The 21745-nt window shown below is 37.1% G+C and overlaps 1 protein-coding gene across 1 annotated transcript; it reads right to left on the minus strand.

The window, feature by feature from the left end:
* Positions 1-5303: 5303 nt before the first annotated feature.
* Positions 5304-19710, minus strand: LOC137398245 (uncharacterized). The gene is made up of 6 exons (XM_068084353.1): positions 19705-19710; positions 18068-18311; positions 6531-6811; positions 6151-6428; positions 5810-6050; positions 5304-5549 (listed from the first exon to the last, which is right to left on the minus strand). The coding sequence occupies exons 1-6, from the start codon at positions 19708-19710 to the stop codon at positions 5304-5306; spliced, it is 1296 nt and encodes a 431-aa protein (XP_067940454.1).
* Positions 19711-21745: the final 2035 nt, after the last annotated feature.

Consider the following 21745-nt stretch of genomic DNA (forward strand, 5'->3'; position numbering starts at 1 on the left):
AATTGCTCCACTAATGAAATCAATCATTTACGTAGGTATTATCGTAAGTGATCTTTGAGAAGAGGTGTCCTTACATTTAATTTACTCTGCAACGTTTAAGGTGATTTGTCACTTTTCAATTTGCTTCCTAGCTGACTCTTCATTAGTTACAATAGAGGAAGCACTACAATGTGAACCTTTTTAGGCTAGGCAAACCTTCAGCCGACATGATTATCATTGATTTGTATGATTTCATTACCAGAGTCATTTTGTCAGCAGTACAGAGTATTTTGTCAACTTAACTCCGGCTGCAGCATCCAGCAGAAGTTAAGTTTACCTATTGCTGCCTTTGAGTATGGACACCAAAAACTTTCTGGGGAGTCAAGTCAGACTCAACTTTGGTCATTGACTTCACTATGAAAACCGCCCAAACTGACCCTCGGTTTACAGCTGTTGTTGCCAGTTTATTCACCAACAGTCTTACCCATGATATGGTTTGTATCGGTCTTCATGGTTACTCAATAGCAGGCAAAAGTACCTGATTTAAATATTAGTACAATACATGATTAAAATCACTAATATAAATTAGTTACTATCTGGAAAATCAAAGAGAAACAAATTGTTTTTGGTACATTAACTGAATGGTAAAAATCATAATTATATTAGACTATTTTGAAGCATTTAGTGAAATGCTTGCATTTTACAAATCATTTCATATCTTGCTAGATCCATTGTTTAACATAAACAAATGTATCTGTTAGTAACAGACTAAGCCACCAACATAATAAAATAACGACTTGAAAATGGTGGGCCGTAAACAAGCATTGGTCAATAAATGACAACTTATTCATCGACCTGCATCATTAGAACTCGTAAGTTAAAGTGAAGGTAAAGGATATAGAAGATGTAGACGTTCTGAGTTATTTTTCCAGACAACTAAGATCTGTGATATCCAGACATGATCAATAACTTGTGGAACTCGAAACTTATTAGAATGTGAGAATAAACCTTCGTAATCGGTTTCGGCTTCATTCAAATACTTTGTTTGAAAGGAATATCAAAAGATAAGTTATCTAAGTTTTTCATACTTCAAAGAACTAGTGAGGGTTTGATTGAAGTGTTTGAAAGCTGAATGACTAGTTTTCTTTTGCCAAACGAAAATAGATTTACGCGTACTACAAACAATAATCCATTTGAAAATGCAACGATTCAAAACAAAGGGTGGATTGAAAGCTTGTGTCGATGTGAGCAACATGAGATCTAGACAAACTCTTGTGCAACTATTATTTCTTTCAGTTCATTCAATTTATTTTCACTTACAAAAATTTAGTTTTACTGTAAATAGTCTAGCAACAGTACAGAATAATAAATTGTTATCAACTAACGATGCAGCACTGGCTTGCATCCGTGCCTTTTAGATTAAACCATTTTTATAAGGTTATGTTTCCAGTGGCTGAAGCGAACTGCATCCGAGCTTGTGTTGTCTGCATTTTCTGCTGGGTATTTGTCTCGTCAGCATGCTTCTCATAATTTGGATCTTTTGGTTTCTTTATCTTCAAGTGAGATTAATACAAAACTTTACTTTTTAATACAATTGTGGTAGATACATATTAGTTAATCTACTTTTTAGCCAACCACTGCCTATGATATAGAAAATCCAGGTTAAAAATGTTACATAGTGAGTTTAAACTTTTTGTCAACTACGTATCAAGGAAGATATGTGAGGAGATCAACAGATTTTTGAGCAAAGTGAAACTGCCTTCAAAACTTTTTAAGAAGAGTCTGGTAACAACCTTTTTCTTATTCTCAATGGACTATTCAAAATTTAGTTTCAGTTTGTTGTTTTAACTCTAAATTTTTACATATGTTTTTTGTAGCTTGTTGGTGCAAGGGAGACTTTGTTTCTTCATCGAAAAGCCTTTCGACGTGGATCTGCTTCCAATGCCGAGTATGGGACAAGTTCCTCAATCCGTTGTGCCGGTCTATGTGTGACATCAAAGAAAGGAGACTGCAAGGCATATGAATATGATGACCAGGAGAGTCTTTGTAAGCTGCATGCTGCTCCTCTTGTAGCCAATCAAAACCATGATGAACTGCTGACAACTACCTTAATCTATGAAGGTAATATACAAGTAACTAATTTTTATGGTTATAATTAGATCACAACTAAAACAAATATATTGTATGGAGTAATTATTTCAGACATTACTATTATAAAATTTTTATAAAAGTTAGGAAGAGGTTCACCAAAAATATATAGCATATACATATTTGAATATTAAATCATGATTTCTTTAGCGCATTTCAATTAATTTTATGTTTTAATTTATAACAATGATTGTCAAAATATTAAAAGTTAGCCAAATGCCTGTCATTGAATGGGGTAATAAAATAATTAACTAAAGAAATTGAGTAATTTACCTAGAAGGTTACAACTTTCTATAATCTTCACAAAAAATAATGCTGCTGTTTTGGTTCAGCTTGACAATCATTACGCGTAAAAGCTGGTTCACACTAAAAATCTGTAACCCAGCGTTGGTGCCACAATACTTCACTGATCATCTATTATATTCACACTATTACGAACTCATCAGCATTTATCCCAGGAAATACTCTGTGATGTAATGCTTTCATTTTTCTTTTCAAGTTTTGTCAAAGACGGTTCATCTTTTTTGAGTGCTGGAATCAAATACTGTACAAGTCCAGCAGCGACTATCGTAAATGGAACTAAATAAAATGCGCCATCAGAGACCTCAAATTACCATCACTAAATTGATTCAAATTAGAAATGCGTTCATTGATGATCGGCAAAATATTGGGATAGTTTGACAGCTGCAAACTTTCACGGCATGTCCGCGTTGCTTCGTCAATGCCACCGGTTTACGGCTCACATTATAAAAAATGAAAGCCGAAGGGAAAACGCTGAAATATGGTGGTATACCGTAAACAAACCTTAACGGTCAATAGGGCAAGTGAATAACTATAAGCAAGCGCTTTGGTCGTATCTTAATAGATGTAATGATTATTAGCCAATATATCTATAGCACTTTGTGTAGCTGAATGGTCAACTTCGACGCGTATAGATAGAAGGTGCCAAGATCAATTCTAGTACCGAACAAAATTTCCCCTGCAAGATTTTAGTTGGCATAATTGAAAACAGAGTTTAACAAAAATACAAACTATGAAATTCATAAACATGTTTTCATATAAGTTGAAAAAAATGATCTAAAGTTAATGGAATCAAAGCAGTTGTTTAGGTTTTTTTAATATTTTGTTTAACGTGATTCTATTTCCAACAAAAGTGTTTGCCAATTTATGTCATGCAGAAACCGTAATCTATGTATAAAAGGCAATAGCTATCCAACCAAGCCACACCAATGGTTGGTGATCAAATGTTCAAAGTATTTTTATCTGGTATCTAAAAGTTCATTATCTATCAAAGTTCAGGAGGTCATCTGTGTGTATCATTGTTGCTAGGGTGATAGTCTGACTACAAGCTCCTCAGATAGTAGGTATATTCTTTTTTGGTGCAAATGATAACAAACTGCTATAGGGTAGAAGTATAAAGGTTATAAAGGTTTGTGCGACCTTCACTTTCCTCCACTAGTACAAGACTCATGCATGAGTGCAATACATATATTTCTGCTTAGTCCATCAAGGTGTACAAAAAAGAATCACGTAACTGGCAATGAACAGGCCCAGAATAGCTCTGCTCTTCTACACAAATGTTCGAGCTTATATAGCTAGTAGGCTCCGCCCATGTTCTACTTGGCTGGACCCGGCATGGCTCTGGCTTGGCTTGGCTGAACTCCCACCTCATTAACACGCTTGACTGAACACAGCTTGGCTTGGCTTTAAACAGCCCTATGCTCAGCTCCCAGTGGACCACATTCCACAACACTATCCCCCATTGGTGACCACGGTCTCCAATCTAGACCTTGGGAGAGAGCCTACGGTAGCCACGAAGCAGACTTCCTCCTCTCCTGTCGGGTTCTGTCCAGGTCCTCCACATCCGTGTCTGATGCAGCTGCCCAAGGGCAGCTCATGCCGGCCTTGGTGGCCGCCTTCTCTCACTCCCGATATTCCTGGTCTGCTCCCACACTGACTGAATTGGTGCACTTACGGCTTGGTCAACTTCTTTTAGGCTCCTGGTGACCGAAGCCAATAGTTCTGGCAAAGACGCATCACATGCGTCATTTAAATTCTCCAAAAAACTGAGGGCGTTTGGGTTGAGCGAGTGCTCCAACAGAAAGGCCCTGGTAGCAGCCGTGAGAACTACCTGGTTGTCCTCTTGTTCCACTTCCGGGTCGTTTGTCGGTGACTCCATCGAGTGGCACATCCCGTTCCCATACCGGACTAGCCTTCTAATAATATGGGTTGGCCTTGGGTTGTGCCGGACAGATTCCGATGAAGTCTCCGGTGTCGGAGCCACTCCGGTCTCCTCCGGGTTTGATTTCTGTTCTCCCGGAACTTCTTCGAGTGGGACCTGATTGGCTTTCACCAAACTTGGGGCGCGTCCTTGGCGTCTCTGACGTTCTCCTTCCTCCGGTCCGGCCGGGTTTTCTCCCAGAGTTACTTCCTGTCCTTGCTTTTCAGCAGCCTTCAGCAGCAAGCTTTCTCAGTTGGGAACCGGCATTATCGGCACATAGTCCACTTTGGCCTCTTCCTGCTCTTTCTCCAGCCTGCTGCATCGAGCTCCCTTCATGTTCGAACCATCCTTTGGCTCCAGAGTGGCTGGGGCCTTTCCCAATCTTTTTGGGCAAGCATGATAGGATTTTAGCCTTCCTTCGCTCTGGATGGAAGACTGACCCTGTCGTTCGAATAGATATGTGTGGACCCCAAGGCCTTCTGGACCTGGTATTGCCCCACGAACATTGCCTGCAGTTTGGGGTTTTCTGCCCGTCTCCGGCGTTTGTTCATGAGCCATACCCAGTTGACTGGGGTGTACAGCGGTGGCTCTTCCCTGTCTGCTTGTCGCACCTTCATCTGGGTTTGCCGTAGTGCCTCGTACACTGTCTGCAGTCACCGCTGCACCTCCAGAGCGTGCTCGTGGGCAGGAAAGAACTTGGTCAGTGAAGGGTGGCTTTCCAGCTGGTCTGGTAACCTCAGATCCCATCCCAACATTGGCTTGTTGGCCGTTTCTGCAGTCGCGGACTTGGGGTGGCTCTGTCTGCCCTCATAATCTGGGGGAGCAATAAGTCCTACTCTTCATGTCCCCGAGCCAGGAGCAGCGCCCTCAAGGATTCTCCGAGTACTCGGTTATTCCGCTCCACGATTCCATTTGTCTGTAGATGATACGGAGTCGTGTGGGTCTTTTCCACATCTCAGAGTGGGCACAGTTCGGCCATCAGTTGGCTCTCGAACTGCGCCTCCTGGTCTGTGTGGATCTGCATTGACAATTTCAGGTAGCAGAAGTCCTGCTCATCCAGTGCATTGGCGACCACGGGGGCCGTGGCCTCAGGTAGTGCCAAGGCCTCTTGCCACCAGATGGAGTGGTTGGTAAGAACCAGCACCCACTTGTTCTCCTCTGGTGTGACAGGAAATGACCCCACAAGATCCACCTCCACTTTCTGCCAGGGTCATCCTGTGTAGAGCCTCCTTTTCCTCTGACCGCCTTTGTCCCTCTATGCTTTTTGGCCTGGCCTACCTTATAATTCTTGATGAGCCGTCTGACTGTAGACGTCAGTCTGGGCCAGTACGACTTCAGTTGGATGTGACCTATTGTCCTTTCCACTCCAGAGTGAGCCAGGACATGCGTTTGCTACACCCTGGTTTCTCGCAAGGCCGGGGGATGGATGGCACACTATCTGGTGTGGCCCTGCGGGGCCACCCGTGCTTTCAGCACTCTGTCCTGTCGTATGCGCGGAGAACCCCACATGTAATGCTGGATGTCCAGTTCTCTGCTCCCGAGCTCCAGGTGTTCTGCTGGCACCTCATCTCTTGGCGCAATGGCACTGTACTTGATGGCCACTGGTGCTTTTCCGGTAGCCTGTGTCTTTGCCAGTTCGCCTTTTGGTCCTGTCGCTCCTGGTGGGGCTGACTGCCCTCGGGGAACCTCCGGCACCCATGCCCTGTGCAATGTCGCATACCCCGGGGTATGCGACGTTGCACAGGGCCGATCCTGCTCCATCGAGGGCAGGAAACCCATCCAGGCAACTGGTCGGTACCCACGCTGCTAACAGTCCTTGTTCCCTTGTCAGCTCCTTCCGTGAGGGACCCTCTTTCCTTTGTTCAGTTCTTGCGCATTGCCGGCAGTCTTTGCAGGTTTGCCTGCTCAATCCATCTGCATTCCTGTGGCCAGTTCTTGACCGGTGCTCCAGGATGTAGCAGAACTCCACCAAAATCTCAAGCCACCGGGCTATTTGGTTTGCGTGTTTCCTCCTCAGGCATAACTCCCAGAGTGATGCGTGGTCTGTCCGTAGGAGGAACTCCTGGCCATACAAATACGGCTGAAAGTGTTTGACCGCCTTCACTACTGCAAGTAGCTTCCATCAAGTGACGCAGTAATTGCGTTCTGAGAAGGTGAGGGTCTTTCTGTAGTAGGCAATGACTTTCTCGCAGTCCTCCTGTACTTGGGACAGCATGGCCATCACTCCACATCCGCTGGCATCCGTGTCCAGGGTGTACTGTCTCTGAAGATTTTGATAGCCAATGGTCAGGGCGGTGCTGATGCTCTCCTTCAGCGTATTAAAAGCAGCCTGTTTTCCTTCCACCCATTTCCACGGTTTTCCCTTTGCAGTCAGTCGGTGCAAGGGGTGTGCTAAGATGGCGAACTCCAAGATATGTCGTCGGTAGTAGCCGACCGTACCGAGGAATCCTTGGAGTTCCCTCACTTTGTGCAACCTTCCCTTTCATCAACTAGTACAATAATCGTGCGTGAGTCCGATACATATATCTCTGCTTCATTCATCAGAGTGTACAAAACGAATCAACTAACTGGCAAGGAACAGGCCTAAAACAGCTCTGCTCTTCTACACAAATGATCGAGCTTACATAGCTAGTAAGCTCTGCCTCAGTTTTACTTGGCTGGACCCGGCATGGCTCTGGCCTGGCTTGGCTTAACTCCGACCTCATTAATACGCCTGACTGAACACAGCTTGGTTTGACTTACTCAGCCCTATGCTCAGTTCTCAGTGGACCATATTCAACAACAATATTATGCAACATCGTTTGGTATACTAGCCTGCCTGAAGTTGATCCATTTCCTTAAGATGGCTCATGACATTGTTTGGTCACTCCATACAATCGATTCATCTTAGTCATGAGCTCGTTTACGTAGCTCATGATTAAAACAAAATGATTGTATGAGATGACCATTTCAGACCATGTTTCTGTAAAAATACAGTTTAAAAGAAAATTTGTACAAAGTTTGCTAGAGAACTAAGAGCTGAATACCTTTGAACTTGGAACTATAAAAATTGTATAGTGCGGCTCAATCAACTATGTATTTTACATTTGAAGTATGATCGAGCTGTCCCCATCAAACTATTAGAAATGAAACACTAATAATGTAAATGTTCCGGAACCAAAGGATATGCATGGTTGTGTGGTTGTTTCATTGGGTATGAATTGATATCCGGAAGAAGTGATTTCCAAAGCATGACATCAAAGAATTATAATTAAGATAGTTAGTTAATCAAGTCAAATCAATGGTTAGATAGGTAGCGTCTACCTTTCTCTGGTACCTGAAAATTAGTAATTTATATTATATTTGTTAAATTTTTCTAATACATAGGTATAGTATTTAATACAATGTAAAATAATAAATAATATTGCTATATAAAATATTATAGTTATTATAATAGATATCGATACATGTAATTATCTATAATATATTTATGATATTTATAATTCTCTGAATTTCAGCAGGCATATGAGTTTATAAATAATCTGAATGCATTATTATTGTTATCGTAATAGCCTGAGAACAGGTTCTAAGATAGCAGGTAATTTCCTATTTAATTTCAAAGGATAAAAAAATGCTGAAGGTAAGCATTTCATGTTGCTACATTACTTAATGTATTGACCTGGCTCAAGTTTGGTCATCTTCCTACAAAAATCAATCATTAGGACTTTCTGTAGAATATGGGAACCTTGAAAGTTACCAATCAATTATTGTTTCTACTAGTAGAGCAGAGCAGTCTATTAGCAGGATTTTGTGACATAATATACTCTGCACACATAAATACTGGTGCAAGTTTGTTTTCAAAACAAGCATTCTGCAGTCATAATTGATTAGTTTGCTTCAATATATTCTTAAAGCTTGCATTTTGTTGTTGTCTTTTATTACTAATTTTATTGTGTTTATTTTTAGTCTGCTCTGAGTGTTCACAAGATTATTTCTATAATCCATACTCTGACACTTGCATTAGATTGGTTGGGGAAAAGGCAACGTGGGACGATGCCAAAATGATTTGTTCAGAAGATGGAGAAGAACTGCTTACTTTCCAAAACTTTGAAGCTTTTCTCTGGATGTTTTCCTACCTTCCCATACATCTAGGTATCTTTTTATATTAATAATCACAGAGTTAAAATGTCAATGGTAATATTGTGTCAGTTCCTTTCATTTACAATAAAGTCTTTCATTAAAAAACTGTAAAAGGTGCATCAGAGGTGTAGTGATAAAGACTTTTTACTGCCAAGCGAGGTAGATAGATCGTCACCATGTGATGCCAAAAAAGCTTTGCTCCTGTTCATCAGGTTACACGAGTGTTGTTGCTAGCCAGATTTTTGAGTCGTTAAATACACTGCATAAGTCAAGTTTTGATTGAAAATTTGCTATAAACTTATAAATTTGCTGTGGAGCAGCCTTACATAGACAGGAAGCACACCATAGCATTAGACTTTCATGATTTCATTAAATGAGGTTCATGAAACTATAGTTACTGAGTCTTATAAATAGCCTAAATATTTTGACTATTGTATATTTTTAGAGCAAACTCTGAAACCGCGCTTTTGGATTGGTGGAGAAAAATTCAATGGTGAATGGATGTGGACCGGACAAAAAATAAAGCCGATTGATAAAGAATATTGGAGCAGAGGTCAGCCAAGCGGAGATGGAACGTGTGTGAGTCTTATCCAAAACCCAGAACCTAGCCGAGCCACTTTTCTAAATGATGAACCTTGCATACATGAACTAAAGTTCTTTTGTGAGCGAGTCAACCACAACTAGGATTAACGTGCTCAGATGCATGATTACGCTGGATAACAGTGAGAGAGTTTCCTCTACCACCATCTTTACTTTATTGTTTGTTTCTGTAGTATCTTTCCATGTTTTAATTTTATTGATGCAGCAAAGTCTCTTGCAAAAACTTCCTTGGAAAAAGTTTGTTGATCCGTGATGAAGTTTACTACTAATTGGGCTGATTTAGCCATGATGCATTATTATTGTTGTCATGTATAAAGTGCAGTTAAAATGTTTATTCATTATTTAAACTTTTTTGTCTCAAATTTTATCCTCTAATTTGTTTAAGAAGTTTGATTTTACAACTATGGGATGAATGAACTTTTTTAAACAAACCAGCAGCTATCAGCTCTGTTCCTCATTATCCAAACTGACCTCAATCTTTGTTTAATGTTAAGTTGTTTTCAAAGTCTAATTTTAATTTTAAAAAGGCAGCATTAGTTGAAAATATTTACCTAAGTGTGCACAACAGATATTTTTTATTTTAGACTTTTAGAAGTTGTTGAAGTTCATTTCCTGTAGCTGACTATTAATCTTGCTAATAAACATTTATGTTCTGAAGAAGCATCAGAGTTGATTACAGTATATGATGAACCAGCAGGTTTCAAAGTGCACCATATTTTATATAAGACAACACGTTTGTTGTGATGTACATGCAATTCTACCTTTTGCCTTATAAACTTTCAGCAATTTTCTGCAACATCCATTGTGTTATCAGGTCAGCACAAAGTAACCAAAAGTTTGATGGTTTCTCCATCAATCACAGCAATCAACATAGTTGTTTTTTTATCACTGTCCGTGATCTTATTGAGGATTAGCTAAAAATACAATATTGTCAAATAAAATGGTCAACTTTTGCTCTCAGACTTAAGTTTCTTGATACTACCAATAGTCATAATACCAATATAAACAAGATCTTTTCTGTAATTAGATGGCCACCAATTGTTAGTGAATTTCATCTTTAATTCTTAAATTTAAAACCAAAGCAAAAATGGACAAAGTGTTGATTTCTGTCAATCTACTTCGAGAACCAATAAATGCAAAAACATAACTTGCGGTACAAAAGTGAATCTCCAACAATGCCTTGGTTTTCCATCCTCTAGGACAGAGTTAACAGAGTCAAACAAATAGTTTAGCTACAAGATGTATATTCAACTAAAAAAATTATCATTGAAAATTGTAAAATGGTGGCATAATTATAGTCAAATAAACCAAATTGAACCTACTAAAAACCTAACATTAATATATTCCAGCATAATGTGATAAATGAATCAACATTTTGTCATGATTCTTTCAGTAATCTTTTATTTTCAACAAGTGAAGGTGAACATAACTCTTGTGAAAGGGCTGGTCCCTGGAGGGCTGAGGGAATAAATAGGATATTGTGAGAAGGCGGTATTTAAACAGGGAAGCATGGAAGAAGCAATTCATGGTATTGAAAAGGTTTTGTGTGCTGCCCCTATTACCCCACCAACAAGAGACTCAGTATTAACAAAATAGATATGCATTTCTGTTTCAATCATAAGTGGTTACAATGAATATCATGCAACAGTCTATGATACAGGCGCAGACAGCTCTTCTTCTCTTTGACAAATGTTCAAACTTTTAAAGTAGGTAGCCCCTCCCTCTCGTTACACTCGATTGAACTGAACTCGGCTCGTTTTGGCTTTGTTTGGCTTGGCTCGGCTCAGCATTGTTCGGCCCCTACATACAGTTTGTCACAGTATTTATTGATATTGATGGTATACGTGACAGAAAAGAGACTGCAGATGTAAAAAGGCTGTTTATAACATTTTGTTTCAAGTTTAAAAGTATTAATCTTTTATTTTCAAAAAGTGAAGGTGAACACAACTCTTGTGAAATGGCTGGCCCCCTTGAGGGATGAGAGAATATCTAGGGTATTGTGGGAAGGCAGTACCTTTATTTATAGAGGGAAGCATAGAAGAAGCACTTCAGGGTCTTTATTGATATTGATGGTGCATGACAGAAAAGTGACTGCAGATGTAAATAAACTGTTTATCATATTTTGATCTAAGTTCAAAAGTGATAAGTTTAAGGTATCTAAAATTTGTATGGGTTTTGTAATTGTTATCAGTCTTTTCTCAATTTTGGGAAATTTTATTTTACGATTTGAAGAAAAATTGATTGTATGTTGCACACAACACTCATCAGTTAAATTGCTATTATTTACAATAGTTGAAGACAAAATAGATCAAAATAATGTCAAAAAAATTGAAGTGGCAGATTTTCAGTAGAGCATGCTTGCTCTGATTAGCGTCATTATACTCTCATGTACTAGCCTTGCGTGTTGATTATTTGAAGATGTAGTCCTCCTAGGTCAACAACTACATGTATGTACTTAAGGTATTGAAGTTGGTAGACCCTAGTGTATCAGTTTTTTTCTCAGCCTAACCTGAACTGGTGTGCCTCCAGCACGTAAGAATTTACTGTCAACATCACAAGATAACATTTGTATTTTTGCTCAGCTTTTAAATCTTTTTATTAAAAGTTCATTAGTTTTTTAAGTAAGCATGAACATAGATTACTTTTAGTTTCTTTCAAACAAGTGCTTCAAATACAGATGCAAATGATAACAAAGAGTTACTCTCACATTCTAATAAGTTTCGAGTTCAATATTTTATTGATTATGTCTAGGTATCACATATCTTAGAGTTCCGGACAAACACACACATCGGGTGCATATTTTGAATTCTATATAACTCACATTTACTTACAAGTTCAAATGATGCTGGTCGTTGTTGACTGGTTTTTCCAACTTTTAATTTTTTCCAAGGAATCGCGATTTGTTTAGCTTTTAGCACAAAGCAACGCCTCTCAGATAATCGTTTCATATTGTAAATCATCGACTGATATCTTGTTGATGATATTTAAAACTTCCTAGTGTTCATATCCTTTGTTTAACGTTACTAGACGACAGCTTTATAAACGCCCACCGAAATAGACATAAATGTCATTTCCCCACGCAACTGGTAAACGACATTATGGTCGTTTCCCCTGTCAAAGGGTTAATTTAACGTTTGTAGTAACTCATCTAATTATATATTATGTATGGTGATAGTTTTTATATTATTATATATTTTTTGTGCAACAATAGGAAAACTAGAGTCTAGTTAGGTCTTTGAAATTTTATTACCAATCAGAGAGCCAGAGATTTAACCACCAGAGATGATAATACCATCAAAGAAGATAATATAGACCACACAGTTTGGAAATAACAGCAGAATGTGCACTGTTTTGAGTATCAACATCACAGTATCAGCGATAGCCTGAAGTATTGACTGGGTCCAGTTACATTCTTGGTCGGCTGAGGTAGCGGCAGACTGTGACTCTTAGATTCAGTAATGCCTTAATTAATGGTGTTTCCTCCAGCTTTGGCCAGTTTGCCAGCAGGACATAAAATTGCACTGTCATAAGTGAGTAGAATATAAAAATGGTAGTTTTACTTTATTTGGCATATAATGTATATCTATGAAATTTCATATTGTAAGTTTGTTGCAGTTATCATTCTCCTTACTGATTTGTTGTGTGATTGACTTGCACTTGTAGATAATACTAGCTGCATGCCGACATTGCACGGGTAATAAAAATGTTTATTCGGGGAAACTTTTTATCCACTTACAATGATTTCTTCTTACAACCTTTATCATTCTTTTGTTTAAATGAAGGTGTTTGCTTATTCTTCTGTACTGTGTTTATTTGTGTGCAATGTATTTATTTGTCTGTAATTCATACTGTATTAGCTGCAGTGTTTGCTAATGTTCTATACTGGTTGAAATAGATTTGTTTTAGACAATTTTCTTCATGTATGAACATATACATATAATGTACGTCTGGTTTAACTTCACATATAACGCTAGGTGAAGGGTTAGGTGTGAAGCTATAAATAATTTGCGGATGCAAGAAGTATGTACACAATTTATTCTATACTATAGCCAATTGGACAGTTCAGCAAAGTGGGTAATCTGCAGAACTGGAGGTTCCGAGTTCTCATCATGTGCACAAGGAATTTTCATTCCTAAATCTTTACTGTTGTAACTGAACATATGGGCAGACAGACTAACAAAATACAAACAAACATTGAGAGTTATATATACATGTAAGGTTACGCTACCCCTTATAGCGCTGTCTCTGCTCGCTAAAGAACTTTTATAGAGGCAAAAATTAATACTCTCAAAACAGCTTGTTCTCATGCGCATGACAAACTCTGAGTTTTGATGTTACAGTTACGTAACTGACTCTTAACCTTTCTCACAAAAGAGATTACTACTTTGTAAACTGTGATAATACACGTGAGTACTTAAGCAAGTTTGAGCACTTCAAACAAGCGCCTAATATACTAAGGAAAGGCCAACAGTTTTCCCCTAGTGAGTCGCCAATATATCACTGAGAGTAAATCGCTACAGAAAAAAGGTGGTCGATCGGTGCAGAAGTTAGAATGGCGGTCTGTCTATCTAACTGATTGTTACCAGTTCCGATCTTATTAAATGCAATCGTTCATTCCCAGCTTCTATCTTGAAATGGACAAATATACAGACAAACACCACTATTGCTTCGGTAAGACATTTTTTTCTACTTTTTCTAGATATACGCAAAATTTTCCACTTTTTGTCCACAAGTTTTGCTGTGGGAAAAAAGTAGAAAAATAAATTTGAATTAGCAATGGAAGTGTGTGCTTATTTTGTGTCTAAAAGTCCACTGCATTTATAAATCTGCTGGATTTTGAAAGATGCGGTAAATTAAAACGAGTTGCATTTTAAACCTGCCTGATAAACACATGTGAAATAGGGTTTAGATAATTGAATAATTGTAGATACATACAGCCAACTCTAACAATTCTTGAATACCTAAACATTTATTTGTAAGATGAATGGTCGCACGGACAGTAATGTTTGAAAATGTATACAAGTTTAAGGTAGTAGTTAGTTGTTGCATACACATGACTAAATCTAGCCAACCTATAATGCATTTTTCAACTAAAATGAAGAAATGAAAAACAAAGTTTTAGGTTTTAACTGAAATTGGGGTTAGTTTGAAACAACATAAAAGGGCTGATAGCTGTTGGCTTGATTTAAAAATTTCATTTTCTTGACTGTTGTAAAGTCGAACTTCTTTAACAAACTAAAGAATAAGTGTTGAGACAAAAAAAGTTTAAATCTTACATAAACATTAAAACTGCACTTTACATATGGCAATATTAATGACTCATCATAGCTGAATTAGTTCAATTGGTAATTAAATTTATCTCAGATCAAATAGCTTTTTCCAATGAAGTTGTTGCAATAGACTTTGCTACATCAACAAAACTAAAACATTGACAGTTACTACAGAAACAATCAAAAACCTAAGATGGTGGTAAAGGTAACTCTCTCACTGTTATCTAGCACAATCATGCTTTAGAACAAGTTAACCGTAGATGTGATTGACTCGCTCACAAATGAACCTGTTTTTATTCCCGCAAGGTTCATCATTTAGCTGAGTGGCTCTGTTAGGTTGTGGGTGTTGGACAAGACTTGCACAAGGTCAATCTCCGCTTGGCCGACATTTGGGCCAAAATTCTTCATCAATCGGCTTAATCCTTTGTCCAGTCCACATCAATTCACCATCTGATTTTTCTCCACCAATTCAAAAGTGCATTGAGCGTTTTGGCTCTAAAAATCAAAAGTAGACAACAATTGCTGGCAATCGTTTAAACATGCATTTTATGTGATTGTCATAGCAAGTGTAACATATTTACACTATCTATTTTTTATATAGCAAATTAGGTTTATTTTTGCTGTACGTATTAATATCATTGTTATGCTGTATTTGTTTAACTGCATATCTAGCTAGTATTCATAAAATTCGTCGCAGTCTAGTACCACTAGGATAAAACAAAATAGATTGTACTTATTTACAACATCTCTCACACAACCATCTATTTTACATTTTATTTATTATTTCCTATTTTATTTTTTTGGTTCTCCCAATTACTTGTATCCCTTTCATTTTCGCAGTGATTTTATTTTTCCAACAGAGCCAGTCGGCTGGTTTTCAGTTTGGCTAAAGTAGGCAAGAGGTCTGAGAGCAAAGCTTGCTCAGATAAAACTGGGGTGTCAGCTGAATTGAGAATTAACTGACTGATGGAACTTGAAGACTTAAGACTCACAAGCAACTGCTCCATCTCTGTATGATGCTCAATTTAGTTCTCAATAGACATAAAATTTATGTTTATAAGTCTTTTCGACGAGTTATTCTAGGTCTTTGACATGGCAAATACTAAGTGGGTTGAATTTTTTTTCACATTTCACTCAAAGCAGCGGTGCGATTCTCTTTGATCCCTGTTGTCACATCAGCTTAGGTTTTGATGAAGTTGTTGGTACTGCTTTGAAAGTGGCTGTTATAGAGCAGCCCAGAAAAACCCAAATAAGTCTTGTATACAAAGCGCTACAAAAAACTTGTGGCAGCTTAGCATTATAAAAAGCAGCCATCTGTTAGTCTTAGGAAATCCTTGCTGAACTTTTGGCTAACAGCCATACCAGAAATGCTGATCTTGACCTGCCCTGTACCAGTTAAATAAGGCTCTGATAGACGTTATGCTGATGCTCTGGTTTCAGGGGTCATTGCACCGGCTTAGACCACCTCAGTATGTAAGCTGGAACTGGTATGTTGAGCAAATTTCTGGATAGAGGAAGCATCCCTTTTGCAATTACTAGAGACGTTGAAGCAAGAATCAGATAACGGTGAGTAAGCCAGATTAATAGATGAAATCTTCTACGCCTTATGTACCCTATTCATGTAGTTTCTAAAGCATGCTCAAAAAAGCTCAACGCATTGAGGCAATGTGACGAGGTGTCTTTACAAAAGCATGCCATAGAAAAGAAGCGGTCGGTCTGGATTGCACTAGAGGACCTGCCTCACCTCTACTAATATAACATGGCTAAATAGACCGCTTGCAATTTTCACAAAAACCTATTTCCACAGCAGTGCTTGGCAGTGCCCTTTTCAATGCCGACAAAACCTATCTAAACACAAAGAAAACTGCTCCAAATTATGGTAGGATAATACTAGCCTGTCAGTGCACCAGTAAAAATAGTGAAGAAAGATTCACCAAGCAAAAGGTTGTATAGTAGATAGAGATAATATAAACTGGCTTGCACTGATGGTACAACAGCTGACAAAATTGTGTGAAGAACTACAAGCACAGTCAAGAAAACCACTCGATAAAAACCTCTGATCTTCTGGGGCTGATGTGAGAAAAGACGAAACCATCTGCACTCTCACAGCCAAAAAAGCCAGCTCAAAAAACAGCAACAATTACTGCTGGTAGCACCAAGGCCCATGTCACCCATACGATAGCCAAAGTATCACAAGACCAACTAAGAGACAGAAAGTTGGGTCTATCTTGAACGTATTGGGCAAAGCTAGCAAAGATGGAAGAAAATCTTGTGCGTGGCTGCAATTGCTGCTAGAATATTGGAGGATTGGACTCGAATTGGTTTTCAACTTTGATACTCAAGTTGCATTTGAATCTGCTAGTGAGAAACTTAAAAATGACAGACTAAATTTGAAATTATTAATATAAGCAGATACCTAGAAGTATGGGAAGATAGGAAAACATCTAGAGCAAAGCTTCAAAGTTTTGGAAAGTAAGCAGTTCTTCTTCATCTTCTGCACAAATCATCTTGGCATCATCCCACATTGCTTTTTCAATAACAGTCTAGTCTAATGCAGGTCTCAGAGTACGGATTATAGAAATAATCTTGTGGACACTCAGTGTAGACTAAAAAATAAACATTACTAGTTTACTAGTAAAGAAACAAAAACAGAATAAGAAATAAGAAACAGAACAAAATGTAAAACTTCAAAATATTTTGAAGCGAACTAATTATGAATGCAGAAAGCTTGTCTTGCATGAAATCTGTGCTAGAGTTTATGCGTACAGAATATATTTATGTTCATACCTTGCACCAGCCACTTTAGTGAGCTTTTGTAATCAAGCTTATGTCACAACATCTTGCTAATAGAAGGCTCTGTATTAATATTAGAAACATTAATTGATTGGTAATTTCAAGGTTCCCATATTCTACAGAATGCCCTTATGATTAGTTCATTTTAAAATGATGGCAAAACTTTAGCCAGGTAAATAGAATAAATGATGTAGAAAAATGAGCTGCTTACCTATAGCATTTTGTTATCATTTGTAATTAAATAGGTAAGTACCTGCTATTATTGAACCTGTTCTCAGACTATCACCATAGCAACAATAATGCACTCAGCTTACTTATAAACTTATATGCCTGCTGAAGTTCAGAGAGTAATAAATATTATAAATATATAATAATTAGTTTTAAATATATATTCACTACTATAATATATTATGTATTATATAATATAATAATTCAATATTATTTATTGTTTCTTAGTTGTGTATTATTACAATATAACCAATAAAATATAACTTATTAACATTCAAATACCAGAGAAATATATTTTAGTTGCTATCTACTGTATCTGACGACTGATATGATTTGATTGTCTAACTATACGCTTTGTTTATAATTATTGCCTGATTTGGAAATTATTTCTGCTGGAAATAAAACCACATCCAGTAAAACAAACCTTTAACCAAAAAACTCCTTTGGTTTCGGAGCTTTTAGATTATCAGTGTTTTATTTCTATTACAGTTAGAGGGGCACAGCTAGGTTGTGATTTAAAAAAGAACAATTTTTATGGTTCAAAGTTCAAAAGTATTTGTTCCTCTATTCACTCCCAAACTTTGAACTAATTTTAGTTTAACTCGTACCTTTATTAAAACGTTTTTTTTTAAACGCTCATTTCATAGGAGCAACTTGTCTATTTCAGGAGATACTTGAAACACATAATTACCCGTTACTTTAATATTACCTTCATAGATTAGAGTAGTTGTCAGCACTTCATGGTGATTCTGATTGGCTGCAAGAGGAGCAGCATACAGCTTACAGATATTCTGCTGGTCATCATACTCATATGCCTTGCAGTCTCCTTTCCTTGATGTCACACAAAAGCCTGCGCAACATACAGAGGAGCTTGTGTTATATTCGGCAATGGAAGCAGCTCCACGTTGGTGGGTCTTGCAATGAAGAAACTTAGTCTCACTTGCACCAACAAGCTACAAATAGTAAATGTTTAAATGTAGAGTAAAAAACAAGGTGAAAGTAGGTTTAGAATAGCAAAGTGACCATTTGACAGCAGGTGTGATCAACTTCTTTATTTGATAGTTTTGGAATCAGCTTTAATTTGATAAAACTTGATAAACTGTTCTTCTAAATTTCTCAAATCATTACCATAATACATACTTGATCAAATATTTCAACACAATGTGTAAAAAATAGATTTGCAAAATCGCAAGCAATGGTTGTTCAAAATAAAAAAGTTAGTATTAATCTACAGCTCTTGTATAAAAATTATAGTTACATGTATGTATTAATCTTACATGAAGATAGACGACCGACAAGAAGAAAAGTTGGATAAACATGCTGACGTGACAAATACTCAACGGAAAATGTAAAAGATGTGAACACAAATTCATTCAGCGTTAAACACAATTACAGTAAGTAATTTATTTAAAAGGGGTGAATGTTAGCCATTGTTATACTATTAGTTGATAACAATTTACTCATCTGTACTGTTCCTAGACGATGTTTGGTAATATTGAATTTTCTTCTAAACAAAATTAATGAACTAGCAGCATTAATAGTTGTACAAGTGTCAATATAAATATCTGGGCAACTTTCATGGGTACAAGTTTTTAATCCACACTTTGTTTTTAATTTTCACACTTATAAAAGATTTATTCTTTGAGATACGATTGAATATTCTTTTAACCTGTTGATTACATTTGTATTTTGCTCAGCTTTCAAACTTTTTATCAAAGATTTACTACCGGCAGTTCTTTGGAGTATACATTAACATAAATTACTTTCCTTCTGGTTTCTTTCAAACAATGTCTTTGAGAAGAACTGAAAATGATAACAAAAATTTACTCTCATTTTACAGCAAGTACAGAGTTCAATAAGTGATCGATTGTCCTAGTAGTTGCAAGTCCTATACATATCACATCTCTAGAGTTCTATAACAAAAACTCACATTATGCACACCTTTTGCATCCTTCACTACTAACTCTTTACGCACAAGTTCAAATGATGCTGGTCAATGAATAAGGAGTCAACCATTGACCAGTGCTTGTTTACGGCTCACTAATTCTATTTTGATATATTTATTCATGGTACATGACAAATCTAGCAAAAGTTCAAATGTTAAGTGAAATGCAAGTATTTAACTAAAAGTTTAAAAAAAAAAAATATAATTACACCTTTTACCTAATCAACTACCATACAAATAACAAACCATTAAATACTTTTAAGATGTTTTTAAAATGTTTTTATGCCAAGCAAACTTCCAGCCGGTCTGATTATCATTGATTCATGTGATTTCATTACCAAACTCCTTTACCCAGCAGTACAGAGATGTAACACAATGGGCAGGAACAGGTTCAGACGTACTGACATTTTTGGGTCTGCTGCAGCAGCTAGCAGAAGTTAAGTTTACCTATTGTTGCCTTTGGGTATGAACACCACAAAATTTTTGAGGAGTCCAGTCAGACTCTACAATGGGTATTGATTTCGCTATGAAAACTGACCAAATTGACCCCTGGCTTACAGCTGTTGTTGCCAGTGTAGTCACCGACAGTCTGTCCAATGATGCGGTTTGTATCACTCTTCATGGTTATTCAATATTAGGCACACATACCTGATTTAAATATTAGTATAACTTACGATTACAAGCACTAATATAAATTAGTTACGATCTGGAGAATCAAGGAGATACAGATTGTTTTTTGTACATTAGCTGATTAGTAAAACACTCATAACTATATTAGTCTGTTTTGAAGCATTTAGTGAAATGCCAGCATTTCACTAGAAATTTTTGTCCTTTTATATTTATCATTTAACATAAATAAATATATCTGCTAGTAACAGACTAAGCCACGAACATAATAAAGTATCGACCTAAAATCGGTGGGCCGTAAACAAGCATTGGTCAATAAATGACAACTTATTCATCGACCTGCATCATTAGAACTCGTAAGTTAAAGTGAAGGTAAAGGATATAGAAGATGTAGACGTTCTGAGTTTTTTTTCCAGACAACTAAGATTTGTGATACCCAGACATAATCAATAACTTGTGGAACTCGAAACTTATTAGAATGTGAGAGTAAACCTTCGTAATCGGTTTTGGATCTATTCAAATACGTTGTTTGAAAGGAATATGAAATGATAAGTTATGTAAGTTTTTCATACCTAAAAGAACTAGTGAGGGTTTGATTGAAATGTTTGAAAGTTAAATGACCAGTTTATTTTGCCAGATGAACATAGATTCACATCTACTACAAACAATGACTCATTTGAAAATGTAAAGATTAAAAACAAAGGTCGGATTGAAAACTTGCGTCGATGGGAGCAACATGAGATCTAGACCAACTCTTGTGCACCTATTATTTCTTTCAGTTCATTGAATTTATATTCATTTACAAAAAATTAGTTTTACTGTATATAGTCTAGCAACAGTACAGAATAATAAATTGTTATCAAAAAACGATGTAGTACTGGCTTTATTCCGTGCCTTAAAAAATTATCGATTAGTATAAGTTTATGCTTCAGATGGCTGAGGCTAACTGCATCTGGGCATATTGTATCGTTTAAAATTTCTGTGGGGTACTAGTCTGGTCAGCATGCTTCTCAAATTTTGGATCTTTTTGCTTTTTTATCTTCAAGTGAGATTATTACAAAACTTTGACTTTTTACACAATTGTGGTAGAAAAATACTAACTAATCTTCTTTTTGACCACCACTGTCCATGGTATAGAGAATCCAGTTTAATGTTGTTACATGGTGAGTTTAATTTTTTTGTCAACGATGTGTCAAGAAAGATATTTGAGGTCAACAGATTTTTGAGCAAAGTAAAACTGCTTCCGAAACTTTTGAATGAAGACACTGGTAACAACCTTTTTCTTATTTTCAATGGAACATTCCAAATTGAGCTTAACTTTCTTGTTTTTACTCTAAATTTTTACATATATTGGTTGTAGCTTGTTGGTGCAAGGGAAACTTGGTTTCTGCATCTAAAAGCCCTTCAACGCGGATCTGCTCCCATTACCAAGTACGGGACAAGTTCCTCAATCCGTTGTGCCGGTCTCTGTGTGACATCAAAGAAAGGAGACTGCAAGGCATATAAATATGGTAACCAGAAAAACCTTTGTAAGCTGTATGCTGCTCCTCTTGTAGCCAATCAGAACGACAATGAATTGTTGTACAACTATGCTAATCTATGAAGGTAATATAAAATTAGAGTAGAAGTATATTATGCGATATCGTTTGATATGCTGGCCTGCCCGAAGTTTGGCCATCTCCTTAATATGGCTAATGACATTGTACGGTCACTCTATACAATCAATTCATTTTAGTTATGAGCTCGTTTAATTAGCTCATGACCAAGAGGAGATGATTGTATGAAGTGACCATTTCAGACGATGTTTCTGTAAAA

Source organism: Watersipora subatra, chromosome 6 (assembly GCF_963576615.1).
Source record: "Watersipora subatra chromosome 6, tzWatSuba1.1, whole genome shotgun sequence".
Taxonomy (NCBI): Eukaryota; Metazoa; Bryozoa; class Gymnolaemata; order Cheilostomatida; family Watersiporidae; genus Watersipora; species Watersipora subatra.

Excerpts from the sequence above, each read along its gene's own strand:
- LOC137398245 (XM_068084353.1), bottom strand. Across the intron at positions 6,812-18,067 it reads AACTACTCTAATCTATGAAG|TGAGGGAACTCCAAGGATTC; the intron begins GTAATATTAAAG and ends GGTTGCACAAAG. Across the intron at positions 5,550-5,809 it reads ACAGAGTGCTGAAAGCACGG|AAAGTGGAGGTGGATCTTGT; the intron begins GTGGCCCCGCAG and ends TGACCCTGGCAG.